Source organism: Podarcis tiliguerta (genome assembly GCF_965153285.1).
Source record: "Podarcis tiliguerta genome assembly, chromosome: 2".
Taxonomy (NCBI): Eukaryota; Metazoa; Chordata; class Lepidosauria; order Squamata; family Lacertidae; genus Podarcis; species Podarcis tiliguerta.
The window spans coordinates 115,423,400-115,440,644 of record NC_139535.1 but is presented as its reverse complement, the minus strand read 5'-3'; the positions used below and the strand labels follow the sequence as shown (position 1 = coordinate 115,440,644).

At 43.3% G+C, this 17,245-nt stretch overlaps 3 protein-coding genes across 6 annotated transcripts in view; all 3 read left to right on the top strand.

Annotated features, from left to right (window-relative positions):
- Positions 1–13,867, top strand: part of LOC310671609 (retinol dehydrogenase 7-like) — a 38,787-nt gene extending 24,920 nt beyond the window's left edge. For 2 of the 3 annotated variants that reach the window (XM_083427948.1, XM_083427949.1), the window contains exons 2-6: positions 5,589–5,660; positions 8,953–9,274; positions 9,549–9,807; positions 11,139–11,296; positions 13,314–13,867. In XM_083427948.1, coding sequence (XP_083284074.1) covers positions 8,962–9,274; positions 9,549–9,807; positions 11,139–11,296; positions 13,314–13,531 — 948 coding nt within the window. In that variant the 5' untranslated portion in view covers positions 5,589–5,660; positions 8,953–8,961 and the 3' untranslated portion in view covers positions 13,532–13,867. Of the gene's footprint in view, positions 1–5,588; positions 5,661–8,086; positions 8,241–8,952; positions 9,275–9,548; positions 9,808–11,138; positions 11,297–13,313 lie in introns of those variants that run through there. The other variant, XM_083427947.1, reaches the window with a different exon arrangement.
- Positions 13,462–17,245, top strand: part of LOC310671612 (retinol dehydrogenase 7-like) — an 11,646-nt gene continuing 7,862 nt past the window's right edge. Inside the window, exon 1 of one of the 2 annotated variants that reach the window (XM_083427956.1) lies at positions 13,462–13,556. The gene's annotated coding sequence lies outside the window, so the exon portion shown is untranslated. Of the gene's footprint in view, positions 13,557–16,819; positions 16,959–17,245 lie in introns of those variants that run through there. The other variant, XM_083427955.1, reaches the window with a different exon arrangement.
- Positions 16,850–17,245, top strand: part of LOC310671611 (retinol dehydrogenase 7-like) — a 26,753-nt gene continuing 26,357 nt past the window's right edge. The window contains exon 1 of the mRNA XM_083427953.1: positions 16,850–16,958. The gene's annotated coding sequence lies outside the window, so the exon portion shown is untranslated. The remainder of the gene's footprint in view (positions 16,959–17,245) is intronic.

Genomic DNA, 17,245 nt, shown 5'->3' with positions numbered 1-17,245 from the left:
CCACTCATTTACCCAGGAAAAAAATACATGGGACTTCAGACTAAATTGTTATTGTTTAGTCGTTTAGTCATGTCCGACTCTTCGTGACCCCATAGACCAGAGCATGCCAGGCACTCCTGTCTTCCACTGCTGGTACCCCAGGGGCCATGGAGTCCAACCCCCTGCAATGCAGGAATCTCAGCTAAAGCATCCATGACAGATGCCCATCCAACCTCTGCTTAACAATCTCCAAGGAAGGAGAGTCCACAACCTCCCAAGGGAGACTCTTCCACTGTGAACTTGGGGGTGGGTGATAAAATCACACAAACCTGGGACTTCCGGGGGGAGGCGCCTCCGGCAATGGCTGAATTCCTCTGATCGGGAGGAATTTGCCCCATGGAAATTTGGGTCTGGCCACCACGGCGAAGGTGGAGACCCATTAAAAATCACAGGCGGGAGAAGCCTGTGAGCGTGGGATTCAGCGGGCACCTTTTGCGCCTCCCCTACTCGCGGGCAAACCTGGTTTCGGGGATCCAGAGCGACGTGGGGTGAGTGGCACGGTGTTTCAAATCGTCTGCTTCTTTCACGGAGTGAAGCCGCTTAGCTGTTGTTGGAGAGCGCCGACCTTTTCCTGTGGACAATTTGATTCTAAAGTAACTACCCGTGAGTAGAGCTTAATCGGGAAAAATTGGATTTTTAAAACGTCTAATCTGGCATCGAAACGGGGGAGGTTCAAAACAGGAAGTCCGCCTCCCCCTTTTGTAAATAGACTGAAGCAATGAGGCTGCAAGCTGAAGCCTTGGAAAGCCCTTTGTAAAAGAACAAATTTCCATCGTAAAGAATATTAAACCCCCCTTGGAGGCAGGAGAAGAGGGGGGAGGGGAAGCTGTGGACTGAGTATGCCTGCAGGAGGAGAGTGAGGAGAGTTAAAATATCGCCGCTCTGATCCTGGAAACGGGCTGCTAGTAGAACTGACGTCTTTTGGAATGTGTATTGATAGTGCTTAGAACGTTCTTTGACAGCTGCCTAAATAAGAGAGATACATTGTTTCTACTGTCTTTGGCTGCTTTTAAAGAGGAGTAAAAAGTAACTGAAAAAAGGAGTAAAAGTATCTGAAAACTGAAACTAACTTTGGATTGTTGGAACTTTGTTTAAAAGAAGACATTATGGCTAATACAAAAAGAAAATGATTCCCTCAAGTGGAAGTCTTTGAAACTGGATGTTTTGTAAGAGCTAGGATAAGGGATTTTCCAGCTGCAAGATAAAAATCGTGAGACTCTGGGACTGACCTTGAATCCTTTAAGTGTTATGGCAAATGTTCTTGTTTTTGCCTCTCCATCAGCACAATCAAAACCAAGAGGAATGACAACAGAAGAAGTTTTAGTGGATGTATTAAATAAAATAAATGATTCATTGGTACAGCTAAACAGAAAAACAGATGTGATAAAAGCAAAAGTTGATGCTACAACTATTAAAATTGACTTAAATACAGAAAGTATCAACAGTCTGGGACAAAAGGTTAATACTAATACAGAAACTATTCAGAAATTGATACAGGAATCTACTCTGACATGGCAAACTGCGGACGGAGTCAGGGAGGAAGTTGTTGCGGATGAATTCGAAGTAGTACGACTGGAGAGAAAGAGTGTCTCAGCCCTGCAGTGGCATTTTGAGGAACAAAGAGTGACGCTTGCTATGAGTGAATTTAAAGAAAAACAGATGAATTTGAGGATTGAAGCCCTAGTTGAATTGGAGAGGGAAAGCTTGATAGATTTTCCCATACAGGACTTTGCTGAACCTCTGGATTTGGACTTGGCTCAAAGAGACTGTTTGATCACTCTTCATGCTAAAGAAGAGAGAGAGATAGAATTTTGGGTTGGTATTACCAGAAGAACCTGGAAGTACAACAGTCAACAGTGGAAACCTCTAAAATCTCTAAAGATGCCTTGAAATATCTTTTGGATCCTCGGCCCAACTATGGAGTTATTGTTGCCCTGCTGAGAAGGAATAAAATCATCTTCAGGTGGAAATTCCCCCAAGGACTATCTTTCAGTTTTAAAAGAAGGAAAATAAAAATAAGATCAGTAGAGGACAAAGTAAAGTTCTTCTTTAAATATGAAGAAGGTTGATGGACTATATGGAATGGGCAGAAAGGACTGGCAGAATCCGGGACCAGGGAGAAGAGTCGGTGGAAGAAGATTGGAAAATTTTTTAAATACTATTTATAGAAATATTGTAAAACTATGAATGCTAGAAAAATGTTGGAATGAAGTAACATGGCTTTAGTAGAAATGTTATAAGGAATTAAGTGTAAATAGATTAATAGAGTATTTAAGGGAAAATTAAGGTTAGAAAGCATTAAGATGATTATAGGATAGAAAACAGAGGAAGATGGAAAGGAATTGCTGAAATAATAGAAGTGGAATACAAAAAGGGAGGCGTGAGGAGGTCGTGGAAATAAGTGAATGAAAGATACGATGTTGAAACTGATGAAGATGTGTTTGATGTTTTTTAATTTGTTTTTGTATTGTATTGTTTTTTTCTCTTTCTTTTTTTCTTTTTTCTTTTTTATCTTATTATTATTGTTTCTTTGTAACTGTTGGAAAAGCAATAAACATTATTTTAAAAAAAAATCACACAAACCTGAGCTACATGCACTTCCCAAGTAAAGTGGGGAAGACATCTCAAAAACCTCCATCTCAAAAATACGAATCATCACAGAATGTTTACAGTTCCAGCTTGTCAGGTGTGGTCTACAGGTGTGACCAGCCCAGGCGGCGCTTACTTTTACGGGCAGCATGCCTGAGCCCCAAGTGATGCCAAAGCCCAGATGCGCCGCACCCCCCTAGCTACGTTCCTGGGCCGGGTCTCCAGAGGCTGTCGCTGGTGCTCCCTTTGACCTGATGGAGTCAGGCTGCTGGGGGCAGGGGGGCTCGGGGTGTTTCCCCCAAGGGAATAAAGTTTGCAAGGAAAGTGGCCGTGGCGCCCAAAGTTCCCCTCCTGCTGCGGCTCCATGCGCCCTGGGAGCACGCTTGCTGGAGGAACCGGAGCACGGAAACTTCTTTCCAGGAGGAGAAGTGCTCCTCTCCGACCCAACGCGTGGCGTTGCCAAACTGAGCCTTGTGTATACTGGGATGGCAGGAGCGATGGCAGTGGGAGCGCGGGGTGAGAGGAGCTGGATCAAAAGGGAGAGAGAAGCGGAACGAGGCTTGTTGCGCTAGGAAGGCGAACTAAACGGATCAATGGGTTCCTCCTGCAAAGCGGGCACTTGCTCCGTGGGGTGGTAACGCTTGGCTTGTGCTGAGGCACACCTTTCACCCGGCATGCAACAGTGTGCCAAGGAGCCTTGCGCTCACGCTCCCTGAATTCTTGCCTCTTGGCTAGAAAACAGGCTTCCCCCCTGGCCGTTTGTCCTCTCACAGATTTGGTTACTAGACATAACGCTTGGCTGGAGCATGACCGCGGACACAGATGTAATCAAGTATCGGGGAAAACATTTCAGGGAAACACCTGCTAACACGTGTATTTGATAACGCCGGAAATGTGCTTAGATGGAAATACGTCATGTTCAAAGTGGTTTCACTACTGTTTCCAGTTGTTGACTTCTGCTAATAAAAGGAGCCTCTGCGGAACTAGCCGGCAGCTGTTTTGGAGCTTGCTTGCCAGCTTGCTCCTGCCCAGCTCACCTGCATTCAACCTCCTGTCGTCCTCGGTATTCCTACACTCCAAAAGTGCTGCTGGTGGTGGGTCGATCGTTGTCTTCCAACTCCTGGCTCCTCCTTTGTCAAAGAGCAGAAGGAACACCACATTAAAAAAAAGAGTCCCAGGAGGGTGCTTTATTGAGGCAGCGGGGGTGGGTGGGTGGGTGGGTGGGTAAAAAAGCAGTGCTCCTAAGGGGTGCAAAATTTCCCTCCTTTGCCCCCAATGCTTTGGCTGTGGTCTCCTGGTTTTTTTTGCCCAGGACTCCTTTACACCCACCGTGCCTGTCAAGTGTCACGTCGTTTGCACCTGTGTCTCTTCCGTTTGCACCCCTTACCCATGTACCCGTATGTAACCCAACCAAGTGGCAGTCTCTTGTAGGCAGGCTTCTTCCTTTCTCTTTGGTTGGAGGAACCCAGTTGCAACTATCTCGCTTTGTGTCTTTGGCTTCCGATTTGAAGGAATGGGTTTCCCAAATCTAAAATCTGACTGTGCAGTCAGTCTGAAACGGGCCGCAAAATCCCCATTTTTCCTTCTCCAAGGGTAAAAACCATTAACTTGAGCCCTTGAGCAAATGTATAACAGGAACCCAGCAGTACAAACAAAGCTCTCTTTGACGCTTAATGAATGGCCTTGTCAGTTCCAAAGTGGAGCAGGGATGGCACATCTGGGTCTTATCTTACACCCTGACCACACTGACGCACAGAACTTGTCAGGTCTGACAAAAGACCCGGGAACAGTGCCAGGAGTTTTCTTAGAGTTGCTGACCTTCTTGCCCCAAGATAAGAGTATAGGAACATGTCAGGGAACTGCCATCGGAGCTGGAGGCAGAGAGGGGGCTCCAGAGGGATGGTGGAGAGGGTCCCAGTAGGGAGAGAGGTAGCCCATCTGCTGGGGAAGGAAATCAGCGTAACACCAGTGGAGAAGGGGGGCAGATGGAGGAATTGGAGAGGTGGCTCCAAGACTCTTCGCCGGAGACCAGCGGAGAGGGCACGAGTACTCCGCTGCCCACACCCACTTTGCGCAGAAAACTTCCGCGCAGGCAAAGTAGGAGGAGACTGGGCGTCAAACAGCTTCTATGCTGGAAGAGGTTTAAGAAACGCCCACTGACGGATTCTGCCAGCGACTGAGGCAGCCACGGAACTTGAGGCTGTTCAGACAGAAAGGGTTCAACCAGGCAACCTAGCCAGGAGTAACGGCAACTTACGCACGAGCAACCCCTAGAACCATTACAGAACAGGAACAGGAACATCTGTTTATGGTCATGGATGTCAACTTACGTGTATAAGCTGACATGGCTGGATTCCTGGGGAAGGGGAGAGAGGGTGCCTGGAGGATATATATACTGTATGCAATTTCTCTTGCTTTTGTGCTTGCAGTGAACCGATTCACGCAGTACTTTCTGCTATCCGGAGAGCAGAATAAACTCTTCCTTTCTCCCTCCCAGGAGCAACGCAGACCCCACCAGTCGGTAAAGTCTAATAAGGCTACAGATTCCCGGAGCCCAGCAAAATGGTTCTTTTCCTTTCCTAAAAATAACCTGCCTTGTCCCCTCTAACAAGTGGAATGGGCAGAGGTACCAGAGGTTACAGATGAAAATGAAGTGGGGCTCCTTCCAGCCTTTTGTCCCTCTCTTCAGCGAGGCATTTAGAGAACCAGCAGTATCAACCTGGTGGTCTTTCCTTTTCACACCCTCCCACCCGCTGCTCCCTTCAACATGAATCTTCTGGTTATCCTTCCCCCATCCTTGAAACGTACCTAGATCTGTACTAAGCAAGAAAGAGCAGTGATCTTCACCACTCCTTTCAGTTCTGAATGGTTTCAGCACTCCAAGTTATTGACATCCACACTATGTAAACAATAAGCGAACTGACAAAATAATATTTCATTATCTTATTTCTAATATAGAGGTTGCAAATCATTCCAACCCCTCTTTCTGCACACCAGCTGCAGAAAGGAAACCTACTGGACCACCTCTCCTGGTATGCCCCGCGGAGGACCTTAAGGTCCATAAATAGCAACACCCTAGAGGTCCCGGGCCCTAAGGAAGTCAGATTGGCCTCAACCAGGGCCAGGGCCTTTTCAACACTGGCTCCGGCCTGGTGGAACGCTCTGTCTCATGAGACCAGGGCCCTCCGGGATCTGATTTCTTTCCGCAGGGCTTGTAAGACAGAGTTGTTCTGCTGGCCTTTGGCTTGGAATCAGCCTGACCCCTCCCCCTCTTTCCTTTTCCTTCTGTGATGGAACTCCTATTTGGGGATTTCCCTGACTTTTTTCTGGCCCATGTAGGACCAGTCTGGATAGTTGGCCTAGGTGAAGATTTGATGTTTTCTCCCCCCAAACAGTTTTTGATCTGGGCTTCCACTGAAATGAGGCTGCATTTTAAGTTGTACTTGAATCCTGTTTTTAAGTTGTATTTTAATCAATTGTTTTTATACCTGATGTTAGCCGCCCTGAGCCCGGTCTTGGCTGGGGAGGGTGGAGAGTATATATATATATATATATATATATATATATATATATATATATATCTTTAAAAGTCATTTGTGGAGTCTTTCTCTATATATGTACTAGAATTCAAGCACCAAAGCAAGCTGGCCGGGTCCAGCCTCACCCTTCCTACTCTGTTGTTGTTGTTTAGTCGTTCAGTCGTGTCCGACTCTTCGTGACCCCATGGACCAGAGCACGCCAGGCACTTCTGTCTTCCACTGCCACCCGCAGTTTGGTCAGATTCATGTTTGTAGCTTCGAGAACACTGTCTAACCATCTCATCCTCTGTCGTCCCCTTCTCCTTGTGCCCTCCATCTTTCCCAACATCAGGGTCTTTTCCAGTGAGTCTTCTCTTCTCATGAGGTGGCCAAAGTATTGGAGCCTCAGCTTCACGATCTGTCCTTCCAGGGAGCACTCAGGGCTGATTTCCTTAAGAATGGATGCGTTTGATCTTCTTGCAGTCCATGGGACTCTCAAGAGTTTCCTCCAGCACCATAATTCAAAAGCGTCAATTCTTCGGCGATCAGCCTTCTTTATGGTCCAGCTCTCACTTCCATACATCACTACTGGGAAAACCATAGCTTTTACTATACGGACCTTTGTTGGCAAGGTGATGTCTCTATTTTTTAAAATGCTGTCTAGGTTTGCCATTGCTTTCCTCCCAAGAAGCAGGCGTCTCTTAATTTCGTGGCTGCTGTCACCATCTGCAGTGATCATGGAGCCCAAGAAAGTAAAATCTCTCACTGCCTCCATTTCCTCCCCTTCTATTTGCCAGGAGGTGATGGGACCATTGGCCATGATCTTTGTTTTTTTGATGTTGAGCTTCAGACCATATTTTGCGCTCTCCTCTTTCACCCTCAATAAAAGGTTTTTAAATTCCTCCTCACTTTCTGCCATCAAGGTTGTGTCATCTGCATATCTGAGGTTGGTGATATTTCTTCCAGCAATCTTAATTCCGGCTAGGGATTCATCCAGCCCAGCCTTTCGCATGATGAATTCTGCATATAAGTTAAATAAGCAGGGAGACAAAATACAGCCTTGTCGTACTCCTTTCCCAATTTTGAACCAATCAGTTGTTCCATATCCAGTTCTAACTGTAGCTTCTTGTCCCACATAGAGATTTCTCAGGAGACAGATGAGGTGATCAGGCACTCCCATTTCTTTAAGAACTTGCCATAGTTTGCTGTCGACACAGTCAAAGGCTTTTGCATAGTCAATGAAGCAGAAGTATATGTCTTTCTGGAACTCTCTAGCTTTCTCCATAATCCAGCGCATGTTTGCAATTTGGTCTCTGGTTCCCGTGCCTCTTCTAAATCCAGCTTGCACTTCTGGGAGTTCTCGGTCCACATACTGCTTGAGCCTTCCTTGAAGAATTTTAAGCATAACCTTGCTAGTGTGTGAAATGAGTGCAATTGTGCGGTAGTTGGAGCATTCTTTAGCACTGCCCTTCTTTGGGATTGGGATGTAGACTGACCTTCTCCAATCTTCTGGCCACTGCTGAGTTTTCCAAACTTGCTGGCATATTGAGTGTAGCACCTTAACAGCACCATCTTTTAAAATTTTAAATAGTTCAGCTGGAATACCATCACATCCACTGGCCTTGTTATTTGCAATGCTTTCTAAGGGCCTTCCTACTCTAGGTGAAATGTAATTTTGCAAGCACTCTGCCCATCTTTCTATCAGCAGGAGGGATGTGCTTCCGTAAGAAAGATACGCTCAACCCCAGGCTTTCTTCCTGCTGTAGAGAAATGACTTGACTTATTTGCTCTATCTATACATGAACAGAACACAGGGGAAAGTGGCTGAATGTGCGGCACGGAGCTCTGCAGTGGAAGGGATTTGGTGTGTTTCCTTCACCAACAGATTCCACAGTTAGTTTAAAGAAAGTAGTAAATCTCAGCACCTAACTGGGTTAAACCAATGTTTGCCAGAAGGGAGGAGCTCCCTCTGCAGCCAGTGGAGTATGAAAAACAGCAGCATGCAGATAAGAAGCAACTGTAAACCGGAGAAGGAAGTACTGCTTTTCCTGCCGCACACCTGAAGCTGAGAGCCTTTCCTCTAACCAGCCGCAGGTCTGTCTCTTCCCTTTTCAAAACCAAATCAAATCAAATCAAAATTGTCCAGTAGCACCTTATAGACCAACTAAGTTTGTTTTGGTATAAGCTTTCATGTGTATGTGTATCTGAAGAAGTGTGCATACACACGGAAGTTTATACCAGAACAAACCTAGTTGGTGTATAAGGAGCTACTGAACAATTTTTTATTTTTTATTTTGACTGTGTGAGACCCACACGGCTACCTACCTGAATCTTCCCTTTTCAATTATACATGATAGTAACTTCCTGTCTCCACTAACATGTCCTTATAACAACTTTATTTCAAGCTAATATTCAGTAGGTGACACTTTTCTCAAGCTTCAGGCTGGGGGAGAGAGGAAACTTCACTTCCTGAATTTCTTCTTCCTATGAACCCCTTAAAGGCCCAGAAACATTTCCATAAAAAGTTCAGAACTTCAAAAGGTACACGCAAGTCATTAAGTTATCCTCTGATCAGCTTGCTAGAGCTGTTATTCTTTTAGCCCGCCTCTGCTCCAAGCAGCTCATTGCACCATGCAAAGATTCTCCTTTCCCTCAACAACACTGCAAGGGAGGCGAAATTCAGCAGTGGCAACATAAAAGGATCTCCCGCTGAGCTCTGTGGTGGAGTACGGATTCGACCTTTGCCCCTCCAAGTCCTGCCAGGGGTGTGTGTGCTTCCTAATGCTTGAATTCTTTTTCCCTGCAGGTTTCAGCCATGTGGCTCTACCTGGCTGCCCTGCTGGGGCTTTACTTCCTTCGCCGATGGTACCAGGAGAGACAGACGGTGGAGAACCTGACGGAGAAATATGTCTTCATCACGGGGTGTGACTCTGGCTTTGGAAACCTACTTGCCAGGCAGCTGGATGCCCGGGGCCTGCGGGTGCTGGCAGCCTGTCTCACGCAGAAGGGGGCAGAGCAGCTGGACAAGGCCACCTCAGAGCGCTTGAAAACCACCATTCTGGATGTGAGCAGCACAGAGAGTGTGGCGGCAGCGACGGAGTGGGTGAAAGGGTGCATTGGAAGCAAAGGTGACTCTTGACCTTCCTTGTACTGCCTCTGTGCTATTGGTGGGACGGGGGACTAGAATTGCCTCTCTGTATTCATTTGTAGGCCACTTCCCCCACATAATTGTGCCCAAAGTGGCTCAAAACATGTGTAATGAAGAATAGGGATAACAATTCAGAAAAGAGTATTAGTATAAGTAAACACAAACAATCTATGCATGTGATTAGCTTATTTCCAACTTTATTGAGCTCTCTAAGGTTGCCTAAGAGGATGAACATGCCTTCTTTCTTCACACAGGGCTCTGGGGCTTGGTGAACAATGCGGGTACAGGGATCCCAACAGGTCCCAATGAATGGCTGACCAAAGATGATTTTGCAAAGGTGATCAATGTCAACCTTCTTGGGATGATTGATGTGACGCTACACATGGTGCCCCTGGTGAGGAGAGCCAGAGGGAGGGTGGTCAACATGTGCAGTACGATGGGACGCCTGGCCTGCTTTGGAGGTGGTTACTGCCCATCCAAGTTTGGTGCGGAAGCCTTCTCTGACAGCCTGAGGTAAACAGAGCAGCTCTGTAGTTTCTTCTTTGCAACATGCAACCTCCAGATGAGTCGTTCCATATGAAGTGATCCAACTTTTTCACTCCATGGCACCCAATTTTCTTCATATTTTGTACACTTGTTGAATGAACAAAACTAACTTCAGATCTGAATTTTTTATCTCATCCCATTTTTGAGTTATGAGGGTTTGACATTTCAAAAAAAATGTCCATTTTGGCCTTGCCAGACTAATAATAATAATAATAATAATTTATTTATACCCCGCCCATCTGGCTGGGTTTTCCCAGCCACTCTGGGCGGCTTCCAACAAAATATTAAAATTCTCAGACCGGAACTAAGAAACGTCAAAAGCGAAAACACCAATCTCTTCAGAACTGCATGGGATTTAATATGATATGTCATATGATGTACTTAGTTTAGAATTAAAAATTAAGTTATAAAATTTATTTTTTTAAAAAAATGATTTTAAAATATTTCCAATTTCTTTTCTTGGGATCTCAATGGGATCACATTTTAAAATAATATTTGTACATACATGTCTGCCTTATTGGGTTCTAATTAGGATAAATGGGTCTTCTGTTATATTCTGAAAAATATAACAGAATAAACAAAATTTCAAACTATATTATCACTTACTTGAGGCATTTCTTTAGAAAGTCATTCAACTAAAAGGTGTCTGAAAAGCTAATCAGGCTTTTCTCTTAAAAGTGTGTTACAAAGCTGAGTGATAGCTTGCTATTGCATGACAGAATTAATGCATTGAAATAATTCTTGTTAGTACTTCATCTCATGAACATTACAACAAAATACATATCAAACAAAATTATGAAAAATACAGGTTTTTTGAATTTGCAAGCCTGAGATGGGATGTGTGGCTCCCAGCCCACTTTTGCTGTCCATGCTCTAGATGGTTTTGTCTAGCTCTTAGGCCAACCTGCCTGGCTGTATTGCTGGTGTCACTTAGGAGAATAGCAAAGGCCTTTGAGAATAGAATAGCTCAACGTGATGTGTAGAAAAGTTGATTATGGTGTTTAAAAATTTCAGCTATTTATATACCACTTAATTATCAAAGTGTCAACTTTAGAGAACCAGCAGGAGTTTGAAGCACGAGCATTCTGATGGCTGCCTCTTAATAAAACTGATGTTGTGTTCTATAGAACCCATTGCAGGGCCAGGCTCACGCAAGAGGACACAAGATAGGGGGTTGTATTTCCCTTTTCTCTCTCTTTCTTTCTTCTTTTCAAAAAGAAAGATGTTCCTTTCCACGCATGACCTGCAATATTACTGTGGCTCAGTAACAAATTCTTTACTTTTCTTCCCCAATTCAGGAGAGAGCTCCATCCTTTTGGAGTCCAAGTCAGCATAATTGAACCTGGTGGTTTCAAAACACCTATTGTCTCAAATGCACTAGAAAATTTTCAGACTGTATGGAGCCGGGTACCTTCTGACATCAGACAGTGTTATGGGCAGCAGTACTTTGAGCAATGTGAGTAGAGATGGGGGAGAAAATCAGTTCAATTTGCATTTTAATGCAGACTACAGATTGTCAAGAAAGCAAAATATTTGGATATAAATCTAACTATGAAGAATATTAATCTGTTTTAAAATAACTATGAAAAAGTTTGGAAAGGAATAAGAAAAGACTTTGAAACCTAGAGCAGACTAAAGTTATCACTATGGGGAAGAATCTCCATAATAAAGATGAATGTTTTTCCAAAAATGCTATATTTGTTCCAAACGATAGCAATTATAAACAAAGAAAATTGCTTCGAAGAATGGAGGGAAAATATAATGAGATTCGTATGGCAAGGGAAAAAACCGCAGATAAAATATAAATTATTGACGGAAAGAAAAGAAAGGGGAGGATTGGCATTGCCAAATTTAAAATTATATTATGAAGCAGAATGTTTAATATGGGTAAGAGATTGGATTAGATTAGAAAAAAATTATATATTAGACCTTGAAAGCCTCAAGAATAGATATGGACGGCATGTGTATCGCATTTATGAGAAGGTAAAATCATATACTTAGAAGTGCACTATATAAGGTTTGGAACAAATATAAACTACAGTTGAACCACAGACACCTTGGTGGATATTGCTGCTGGAGGCATATGCTGTAAAAAAACTGAATATGAGAACAAATTGGCCAACATATAGACAACTGTTGGAAGAGGAACAAGGGAAATTTAGATTAAAACCCTTTGAAGAGATACGGCAATATGAAATTGAGAGATGGCATTATATACAACAAGAAGTATATTTAATTCTGATCCAAAGAAAGGCTTTGCAAAAGAGGATTCAAAACTTAATACTACAATAATTCAGAACAATAAGAAATTGTTATCTAAAATTGATGGATGAAGAAGTGAAAGAAACGATGATTAAATGGGCCTGGGATGTTGGGCATACTATTTATCTAGAGCAATGAGAGAAACTCTGGTGAGAAGATATACGATTTACCGCCTCATACACAATCAAAGAAAATTTTGTTAAGATGTTCTACAGGTGGTATTTAACACCAGCTAAGTTGGCAAAGATATATAAATTGAAATCCAACATTTGTTGGAGTTGTGGGAAAGAAATAGGAACAACAATACATATGTGGTGGAGGTGAGAGGAAATTAAGAAATTTTGGACAGTAATACATGAAGAATTAAAGAAGATGTTGAAAATAAAAAAACAAGAACCAGAGATGTATCTCCTGGAATTGATAGGGGAAGAGATACCACGGGGGGGGGGGGGGAGAATCTTCTTATATGCAAGTACAGCTGCTAGAGTAGTGATTGCTGCTAAATGGAAGTCACAAACTCTGCCCTCAAGGGAGGAATGGATTTGTAAATTAAATGAATACTTACCTTTGGCAAAACTAACAGCTATTCTAAGAAATCAATCAAATCAAAAATTTAAAAAGGAGTGGAAATGTTTTGATGAATATATGGGAAAATATTGCTCAAAAAAAGATATGCTAATATTCCTTGATTAAAATGTAAAGTATCTGAGGGGAGGTAAATTAGTAAAGAAGGATAATAAGAATACATAGAAGATTTGAGCAGATTGTAGAATGCAAAGATAAATGTAATCTCAGAATGTAGAGGAAATCGAGTGGGGGAAGAGGGAAGCGGGGGGGGGGGACAAGAGAATATTATGCTTGATTGATGATTTAAATGATAAATATATGTGGGGATGGGGAAGATGTGGTGAGGGATTTGGTGTATTTGCATTGTGATGTAATATAGAAAAAAACCAATACAAAAGAAGAAGAAGAAAGAAACATAAGAAAACTGACAAACAGCTTTCCCTATGAATTTGCACTTGCTAAAATTGCTCAATGCAGTCTGGAAGCACCTGAAGGTTCTTTTCTTTGGCATCCAAAATAGTTCCTCCTTTGATTTAGCTATCATAGGGAGAAATGCCCAGACAGCAATCTTTCCCCAGAAGATTAAATTTGCCTCCTGTGTTGCTGCAGATCCAACTGTTCATTTGTTTGTTTCTCTCACACAGCTTGCAAATCATTCCAAGAACTCCTTGATGGTTGCAGCGACAACCTTCACCTGGTCACCGACTGCATAGAACATGCCCTGACATCCTGCTCCCCTCGCACTCGCTACTCTCCAGGCTGGGATGCAAAGCTCTTCTACCTTCCTGTCTCTTACTTGCCAATCACCATTGCAGACTATGTGTTGACCCGCTCTGGGCCCAAACCAGCACAAGCCATGTAGATGATTGTGAAGAACAACATGACAGGTGGCCAAACAATCTATGGGTGGAACATTGAATCTTTTAGGATCTTATTGAGATGCAGGCTTAGTAATCAGTAGCTGTAAAGAGAAATAGTTTTATTTTTATTTTTTTACTGATGATTGGCTGATGCAGCTTAGGCTCAATACTTTGCTACTCATTTATCTAGGAATAAGCCCCATTGAACTCAATGCCACCTACTGTAAGACTGAGTGGCCAGACACTTTCTGCCACACTTTTGCCTTAATCTCCAACCAAGTGGTCTTGAAGGAGTTATAAGTGGTGTAAAGACATAAAACGTCTTCTTTCATTCCCCATTTATCTGGTTCTAAGGAGGTATATTTGGAATCATTCTTGCAAAGTTGGGAATTGACTTAGAACCAGCTGTAAATTACCAAACAGGAACTCTTCAATTTAGTCCCCTCCTCCCACAAAAATCCTGGGAACTGTAGTATAAGGATTCTAGGTAAAGGTAAAGTGTAGGGATCAGATGGGATTACCATGAGGAATTATAAAATATACATCAACCCATCGTGTCCACGATGAAAGCATTGTGTTGACTGGGTTTGAGATATTGACGATAATTTCTGATTAAATCCCATAAGATTCTACATTCATGCCCTTTTCATGCCCTTTTGACTCTACTGCCCATTTCTCTCCCCTCACATGTCACGTACACAGCAGCTCAGCAGTTGCTTCGCCAGGCAGGCATCCTGGGCCATAAAGATTGTGGGCAAGCTTATTTGAAGTAGCTCTCAAATGTATATTAATCTTAGGATGTTAATCTTAGGGCCAGGAAACAGATCTCACTGATTGCTATCCTCCTGGCCATCCTCCTGATCATGTGTATTGATTGTTTATGACCTCCGGGGTTGCCAGATACTCTTCTTTGTAGTTCTCAACTTATTTACCCCAGAAATATTTGTGCTTAATTATTTTAGTGGTTTAACTTTCTCCCCAAATGGGTTTGTGGAAATGCTCAGAAGAAATCTGATTGGTTCTTACGAACACTCTGTAAAAAGTTCTTTTGTGAATAAAATGGCCTGGGCTGGAAGCTGCGAGGATCGGACGGACAAGCACAGAGAGACACAATTATACGCATCCTTCCCAGAGTCTTGCTGATTCAACCCTCTGTGTGTATTCTTATTAATCAGAGTTCAATCCTTCCTTTACTTTGCGAATGCAACAGTAAAGGGGACCCCTGACCACTAGGTCCAGTCGTGACCGACTCTGGGGTTGCAGCACTCATCTCGCTTTATTGGCCGAGGGAGCCGGTGTACAGCTTCTGGGTCATGTGGCCAGCATGACTAAGCTACTTCTGGCAAACCAGAGCAGCGCACGGAAACGCCGTTTACCTTCCCACCGGAGTGGTACCTATTTATCTACTTGCACTTTGAGGTGCTTTTGAACTGCTAGGTTGGCAGGAGTGGGGACTGAGCAATGGGAGCTCCCCCTGTCATGGGGATTCGAACTGCCGATCTTCTGTTCAGCAAGTCCTAGGCTCTGTGGTTTAACCCACAGCGCCACCCACATTCTAGGAATAACCTATAGTTCCTTGGAGTGGGGGAAAGATGTGCTTCCCACAAACCAACTGGAATGATTGCTCAAGTAAAGCTCGTTATAATCTAAACTATGTGTAAGCTCTGTGCAGGTAACTAGGTCATCTGGAGGCCAACAGGCAGTCCCAACATTCCTCTGTTTCAGCAATTGCCAGGACATGTTTGCAGTACACAAACTCAGGCAACCTTAGACCTAAAGCCGCAGGGCTAAGCAGCAAAATGTGAGTTTATAAAACTTGAAGGAGCAGTGCATGGGTGTTGCACAAGCACTGGTGTCATCCGTTTATCAACCTGGTGGTCTTTCCGTGGGGCCTATACATCACCCCTCCTCACTTTTCCCTTCAACATGAATCTTCTGGTTATCCTTCCCCCTTCCTTGAAACATACCTAGATCTGTGCTAAGCAAGAAAGAACAGTGATCTTCTCCAATACTTTCAGTTCTGAATGGTTTCAGCACTCCAATTTATTGACACCCACACTATGTAAGCCATAAGCGAACTGACACACAGCTATCCCTCTGAATTTGCACTCGCCAAAATTTCGCAATGCAGTCTGGAAGCACCAGAAAGTTATTTTCTTTGGCATCCAAAATAGTTCCAGATGTTCCTCCTTTGATTTAGCTATCATAGAGAGAAATGTCCAGAAGATTAAATTTGCCTCCCGTGTTGCTGCAGGTAAACGGCGTTTCCATGCGCTGCTCTGGTTCGCTAGAAGCGGATTAGTCATGCTGGCCACATGACCCGGAAGCTGTACGCCAGCTCCCTCAGCCAATAAAGCGAGGTGAGCGCTGCAACCCCAGAGTCGGCCACGACTGGAGCTAATGGTCAGGGGTCCCTTTACCTTATTCTATTATATTAAAAATATTCCTTATATTCTCCTTCATTTGTCTTCCTGGTAAAAACCCGGCTTGATCTTGAAGTATGTACTCATTTAACATTTTTTTAATCTGTTGGCTAAAATATTTGCAAACAATTTGTAATCATTATTTAACAAGGAGATAGGCCTATTGCTTTTGATTTGCAGCAGATCTGCATCTTGTTTCGGGATTACTGTTATATAGGCCTGTTTCCATGTTTCTGGGATTTCGCCTGTGTTCAATATTTCATTCATAACATCTTCCAATGGGTTCACTGATTGTTCATTTAGTTTCTTGTAATATTTTGCCGTAAAGCCATCCGGACCTGGAGACTTGCCATTTTTAGAGCTTTTTATTGCCTCAAGTAATTCTTGCATTGTTATCTGGGAGTTAAGAATGTTTCTTTGTTCTTCTTTTAACTGTGGCATACTGCTACTTCTAATATACTCTTCTATCTTAAATGTATTTTCTTTCCCTTGTCTGTACAGCTCAGAAAAGTATTTAACAAATCCTTCTCTTATTTCCTTCAACTTGTCTGTGATTCTGCCATTTATATTAATCAGCCTCACGCTTCCTACTCTAGGTGAAACGTAATTTTGCAAGCACTCTGCCCCTCTTTCTATCAGCAGGAGGGTTGTGCTTCCGCAAGAAAGATACTCTCAACCCCAGGCTTTCTTCCTGCTCTAGACAAATGATTTATCTGCTCTATCCATACATGAACAGAACACAGGGGAAAGGGGCTGAATCTGTGGCACAGAGCTCTGCAGTGGGAGGAATTTGGTATGTTTCCCTCACCAACAGATTTCCCAATTAGTTTAAAGAAGGCAGTTAAGTTTCGCCAATCCTTGCCAGAAGGGAGGAGCTCCCTTTGCAGCCAGTGGATTATGAAAAACAGCAGCAGGCAGATAAGGAGCAACTGCAAACGGGAGAAGGAAGCACTGCTTTTCCTGCCGCACAACTGAAGCTGAGAGCCTTTCCTCTAACCAGCCGCAGGTCTGTCTCTTCCCTTTTCAAAATAAAATAAAATAAAAATTGTCTAGTAGCACCTTATAGACCAACTAAGTTTGTTTTGGTATAAGCTTTTGTGTGTATGTGTATCTGAAGAAGTGTGCAGACACATAGAAGTTTATACCAGAACAAACCTAGTTGGTCTATAAGGAGCTACTGAACAATTTTTTATTTTTTATTTTGACTGTGTGAGACCCACACGGCTACCTACCTGAATCTTCCCTTTTCAATTATACATGATAGTAACTTCCTGTCTCCACTAATATGTGCTT